We start from the raw sequence: 6,237 nt of genomic DNA on the forward strand, positions 1-6,237 counted from the left end.
TTTTTTATTTTTTTTTTTTTTTTTTTGGTTAATTGCATTGACTAATGCCTCCTGTACATTGTTAAATAATAATGGTAGTGGTGTGTTCCTTACTTTAGTGGGCATGAGGCATCATTCTGTGGATTTACTGTAGTTATTTAGCCACACCCACACCATGAAACTGTTAGCTTGTTGTCAGTTATTCACCACTGTTTGGCAATTTGATGAGCACTTTTATGTAAGTCCTTTCTGTGCTTGACATTAGTTCTTCGGATAAATTTCAAAGACTCCTGATACACATTGCCAAATTGTTAGAATATACTTTTATAATGAGCTGCTTTTTATTAGCACTCTATCCGGCACTTATACTTTCACATGCAGAAAATAGAAAGGTCCTTGCCCTTTTCCCGTCTCCTGCATTAATAGCAAGCAGAAGGAGCAGGGACTGAGCAGCTGAGAGGGATGCTTTTGGCTCTTCTGGTTTAGGCATAGGCTGCAAAGGCTGCATGGATCCTAGGGGACTGCTCTTTGTGGTGTTAGAGTTTGGATTGACAGATTCCTGTGAGTGTGGTAGTGTACACGTGAGGTTAGATGAGCCATGCCACTGTGACTGTCCAGCTGGGACAGGAATTCAGAGCTGGCTGATGCTCACAAAGGGCCTAGGGAGCCAGCTGAGAGGCGTATGCCTGTTTCTTCGAGACGCGCTGTCCTGCCACAGGTGCTGGGGCAGAGGATCACTTCTGTTGCTAGGCTCATGCCTCTCAGCTGGGACAGGAATTCAGAGCTGGCTGATGCTCACAAAGGGCCTAGGGAGCCAGCTGAGAGGCGTATGCCTGTTTCTTCGAGACGCGCTGTCCTGCCACAGGTGCTGGGGCAGAGGATCACTTCTGTTGCTAGGCTCATGCCTCTGGAAATCAGCTGAGAAAAATGTGTGCCATTTGAGTCAGCAGCCATGGCCAAAACGTAGGCATCTGGAAACTGAAGGAGTGCTAATGCCATTCTTACTGAACACTTCCTACCACATCATGGGCCGTTCTCTCTAATACTTCTATTGTAGACTGGATGAACTATCTGCCGGGGTTCTTGATCCAGCATCTTGAAGGGTTCAGCAATCTGGAGAAGGGCTGTGTGTAACTTAATAAAGAGTCCAGAGACGAAGCATAATTTTGAAAGGCATTTGGTGGTCATTAGCTAAAAGGAACTAAGTTCTCCTCGTCTCAGGACCCCATGCTTTTTATGAACACAATTTGTCCTAAGGCAAGGTAGAGATATACACATCAAAGGGTAGAGTTTCCGTATACATAGTCCATTGTCAGATTATCAGGTTTTGGAGAAACTGCCTTCGACTGTTCAGGTGTTTGGCCAACAGGGGGCAATAACATGTAGATTGAGATGCCCTTAGCTGTCTGGTAGCAAGCAATCATCCTTTTCAGGTTTGGGGAAATGCCCTTCAGCCACTCCAGATTCAGCCCTGCTGTCTGGAATTGGCTTCCCGCACTATCTGGATGAAATTTAGCCTAATCATAGATTTTAAGATTGTTTCTGGAATTTCCCCCCTATATATGTGAATGTTTTTGATATTAGAGTGTTTTCCTGTGTTGAAGATTCTGAACATAGTTTGCAAGAGTTGCATGGTGATAACTCTGAATATTCCTTTTATAGTTTCAGATGCTTCATCAAGATGAATCAAATAAAAGAGAAAAGGTCAAGACAAAGGGAGTTGACTTTGAAGATGACCTGCGAGATGAGGTGGAAGATGCAGTTCAGAAAGTTTGCAATGCGACTGGCTGTTCAGTTAGTATTTCTGTCACACAGTGGCCCTGGTTTATAAGCAAGCGTTGCTGTGTCTAGTTCCCCTGCTAGTTTTGTAGCACCATTAGCATGCCAACACCTGATGGGCCAAAACAGGTCCATATGCTATTTGTAGTTTGATGAGGTGGTGTGATACGACTTAATGAGAGCTGTTCATTCATTTCTCTCCTGTTTGCTAGACTTTACCCAATACTGCTCAAAATCCTAAGGAAGTATGTGGATTTATTTTTTTCTGATTCGTGTTTGTACAAGTAAAAGCATTTTAAAAGGGAATTAATTTATATTAATTGGTTTTTCACATGACCAACATTATTGAAAATTGACATTTTCTAAATGGAAAAGGTCTTGAAACCTTGTCTTAATCCTCATTATTACATTATTTTGTTTACCAAGTTATTGAAGTAGAGAGAGAGAGGAAAGTGTTCCTAGAGTCTTGAAGTGTTTCTTTGTTTCTTGGATAGGATTTTAATTTGATAGTCCAGAACCTGGAAGCTGAAAATTATAATATTGAATCTGCAATAATTGCCATGCTTCAGATGAACCAGGGGAAAAGAAATAGTAAGTCCATGATTGATATTTATAAGCTTTCAAAATGATTGTATTGGTGATTTTTGATCATTATTGGTGATTTCTCAAATATTGATGTTGAATCAAGTTACAGGTAGTAATTATTCTGTCCTTTCCCTCACTCATTCAGCACTTTACTAGGTTCTCATCCTGCATCTGGAAGAGTGTAGTCCAGGGTGGGGATGGGGATGAGGGTGGTGGAGACAGATAAGTAAACTGGCACAGTAATACATAATGGAGTTGCAGGTACAAGGTGCTAGGGGAATGCGTGAAAAGGCCACCTAACCCAGTTTTGGAGGGATGGTGGGATGGAGAGTGTCAGGGAAGACTTTATCCTTTTAGAAATAAGATTCCTTCATAAAATCAAAATGATAATTAAAATTGAACGGAGAGAAAAATACTTTATTTTTCTAATGGAAATATTTAGATTGCTAACATCTGTCAACTGGTGCTAATTCAGAATTATTTTTACTTTAACTGAGTTCACTTTTGTGACACAGAGGAAAGCAAAAAGATGTGATGTCTTAACTGTTTTCTCAAATCATTTATTTAAATGATTTCCAGCCCGGCCGGTGTGGCTCAGTGGTTTAGCATCGACCTATGAATAGGAGCTCACAGTTTGATTCCCAGTCAGGGCGCATGCCCGGGTTGCGGGCTTGAGCCCAGTGTGGGGTGTGCAGGAGGCAGCCGATCAATGATTCTCTCTCATCGTTGATGTTTCTATCTCTTTCTCTCCCTCCCTTACTCCCAAATCAATAAAAACATATTTAATAAAATGATTTCAAGACTTACTATGTGCCAGATACTGTTCCTGGCATAGTTTTCTATGTGATGGGGCATTTTATTATCCACTTTATATATACGCTGTGCCTTTTTAGAAAGCAATAGATAACTTGGTCTTTGAGACTAAAACAACACTGTTCAGTGTCTGTGCTGTCTAGTATGTTGTGTATTCGACATGTGGCTGAGACTGAAGAATTAAATTTTAAGTTTAACTTAAATGGTCACATGTAGTTAGTGGCTCCTCTACTGTATGGCACATTTTTAGAGCCTGTTTTATTTTTGGCTGCAAATGAAAAATTTCCCCCTAAATACTTATATTAAGAAGTGGTTTGTCTAATGAAACAAAACAGTCTGCTGGTGGGAAGCTGATGGCAAGGTTGGTCAGCAGGTTACTGTTAAACTTACCTTCCAAGTTTTACCAATATTTTCCCCTGTGTTCCCTGCTGTATTGACTTGATATTAGGAAACTTGCTCTCCAAATGACAGTGAACGAGGGACCCAGGTACTCTTGGAGTCATTTAACAAGAATCGAGTTGTGTAACTCTTAGGTTCTCAGTTTTAATAAAATGTCTTTCTTTGGAAGATGCAGAGGAGAACCTCGAGTCCAGTGGCCGAGTGCTGAAGCAGAGTGGTCCTTTATGGGAGGAGGGTGGCAGTGGCTCCAGAATCTTTGGAAATCAGGGCTTAAATGAAGGCAGGACTGAAAACACTAAGGCGCAGGCCAGCCCTAGTGAAGAAAACAAAGCAAATAAAAACCACCTCCCAAAGGTATGGAAGAGGGTCGCAAGGGCAAAGGGTGGGCTGCTGTAATTTGGTGGCAGTGGTGGGAACGTGGAGCTCATTTTAATGTGTCATTTTCTTTCAATTTATAAAGTAGTAATTGTAGGAAATATGGGGAATGCATAAAGGTGTAGCAGGAAACGGAATGAAGATCTCGTTTGTCCTGTTTGGCGTACGCAGTGATGATGAAGGAAGTGCATGCTGGAATTGTACTTTGTGGACACATCCAGCCCTTCCCACCTGACGCCACTGTGTGGATGGCTGCTTTCCACGGGAATTCACGCTGTCACATCCCATTTTTATAAATACCGTCATCTGCAGTGAACACTTGCATAGTTTATTTGTATGAATCTGTATTTTGCATTGCTTTCTTGGCTAGAGTCCCAGAAGAGGGCTTGACAGGTTAGGGGGCATGGATATTTGAAAAATTTAAAGGCTTCTTGGTAAATTGTCAAGAAGTTGTACATCTTCCTCCCCCCATGCCCACAGGTAATATATGACACCATTTTAAGGACTTTCACAAGAAGTTCTGAGCTCAGAATGCAGCATGAGGTAAAAAGCTACAGGCAGAGGCAAAAATGTGGAGTGAGTTAGGATCACCTGAGCATTAAACTGCAGAGGAAGGTGACATGTGGCCTGTTTGCGGGTTGTCTCTTGTTGGACCAGGGTTCATCTTTTTTAGGTCATTTTGAATTGGTTTATGAGGAGAATGGGATTGATTGTGTTTGCTAGCTCAGCAAGGGGCTATACATTTAAATGGAAATTTGAGCAGTAATGGAAACCACATCATGTTTGGTCTGGTAGGTGGGTTTTCTCTGTTCTGTCTTGTTGAAAGGCGGCTGTGCTCTTTGCCTCTGTCAGCCCCTCACCTCCTTCCGCAGACGGCTCACCCAGCACCTTCTCTTTCAGGTCACAAACAAGCAGCGCCGAGAGCAGCAGCGCTTAGAGAAGAAGAAGCGGCAGGAGGAGCGGCACCGTCTCAAAGCCCTAGAGAGCAGGAGCAGCCACAGGGACAACAGGAGCGAAGCGGAGGCCAGCGAGCAGGTCACCTTGGTGAAGACCTTCGCTGCTCTCAACATCTGACGCCACTGCCTGCGGGAGTCGTAAGAAGCGAGTGGAAGTGGCGTGCTGTGCCCCGACTTCCCAGGAGGCGGGCCTTCGGACCACCCACAGAACCCACCCAGGAGCGCACCCTCGGAGTTAGTGTCCTCAGGCCGCCTCTTTTTCTGTCAACGTTTTGTTAGTGATGTGTTTTATTTTATGAAAGTTCAGTGAAGCCACTCATGTTCTGTGATTAAAAGGTTGAGTTTTAGGGTGGAGAGTAGATCAGGGAAAACCTTTTAGGTATGGTTTGATTTGTTCTGAAAACAAGAGTTCTGTGACCCTGGGATCTTCCCTTAACCTTTGGGGTGAGTTTTACTGAAATTGTTCATGAAGTGGTTTAGATTAATTGTTAGAAATGCAGAATGACAAGTTTCCTTTGATTCTCTCTCATTTTCAAACAGATATGTTAATATACAGGATAGTTTGTAAATGATCCGCAACTCAGGAACGTGTTTAGGTTTATTTTTCTTTTAATCCAAGTTAATCAGAAAATACTTCAGGAAGTGTTCTCCCAAAGTGATGTGAGGGAGGGTGTGGCCTGCAGTCCGGGGGGAGTAAACTGCCTCTCTCCTTCCCGATCTGATGTCATTTCAGACGGGACGCAGGTGCTGCTAGTTCCTTTACACTCAAGCCATACGATACATGCGCCTGACTGTTAATTAAGCCTGGGCTTTGCTGCAGAATCGATAGTGTTGTTGAGCTTTTGGTACTTGTTTTTGGAAGATGGGAAGATAATAAAGTTCTGGGATTCTGACAGTATGGAGAGTTGTAAAGGGAGAAATTGAGGGGCCCTTGAGTGTTTGCCTGGGAAGAGTCTAAAGAGTTATTTGACTTGTAGGAGAGAATGCTGGAAGAATATCTAAGGTTTTTCACCTTCACATTGTAAATAACTGTTTCCTTCCCCACTTTTCTAGACTTAGCTGCCTTCAGAAAAATAAAAGGTAACTTGGCCTGTTGCTAAGTTTTTTAGTTTTGTGAAAATGGAATCCCATAAAATGCTGCATTGATTTTTCTTTATACAAAACCCTTTGGGATTCTGACGTTGGCAGAACTCTCCAGCGCCCATCCAGACTGTCAGGGAGTTGGGTGGGACCAGCAGGGCAGAGGGTGTGCTTTGGCTGAGGACTCTGGGTGACTCGGTGGTTCTGAGTGAGACAGATCTGAGCAGTGGAGAGCCGTCATTCCTAAAACCGACTTAGGTGGATATGAACT

At 42.9% G+C, this 6,237-nt stretch overlaps 1 protein-coding gene across 4 annotated transcripts in view; it reads left to right on the forward strand.

Annotated features, from left to right (window-relative positions):
• Nucleotides 1-6,021, forward strand: part of OTUD3 (OTU deubiquitinase 3) — a 21,352-nt gene extending 15,331 nt beyond the window's left edge. For 2 of the 4 annotated variants that reach the window (XM_005883036.2, XM_005883038.2), the window contains 4 exons: nt 1,642-1,773; nt 2,253-2,349; nt 3,725-3,909; nt 4,831-6,021. In XM_005883036.2, the coding sequence (XP_005883098.1) occupies nt 1,642-1,773; nt 2,253-2,349; nt 3,725-3,909; nt 4,831-5,004 (588 nt within the window). In that variant the 3' untranslated portion in view covers nt 5,005-6,021. The remainder of the gene's footprint in view (nt 1-1,641; nt 1,774-2,252; nt 2,350-3,724; nt 3,910-4,830) is intronic. The other 2 variants (XM_005883037.2, XM_005883039.2) reach the window with 2 other exon arrangements.
• The last annotated feature ends 216 nt before the right edge of the window (nt 6,022-6,237 follow it).

The sequence above is a fragment of the Myotis brandtii genome, unplaced genomic scaffold (assembly GCF_000412655.1).
Source record: "Myotis brandtii unplaced genomic scaffold, ASM41265v1 scaffold754, whole genome shotgun sequence".
Lineage (NCBI taxonomy): Eukaryota > Metazoa > Chordata > Mammalia > Chiroptera > Vespertilionidae > Myotis > Myotis brandtii.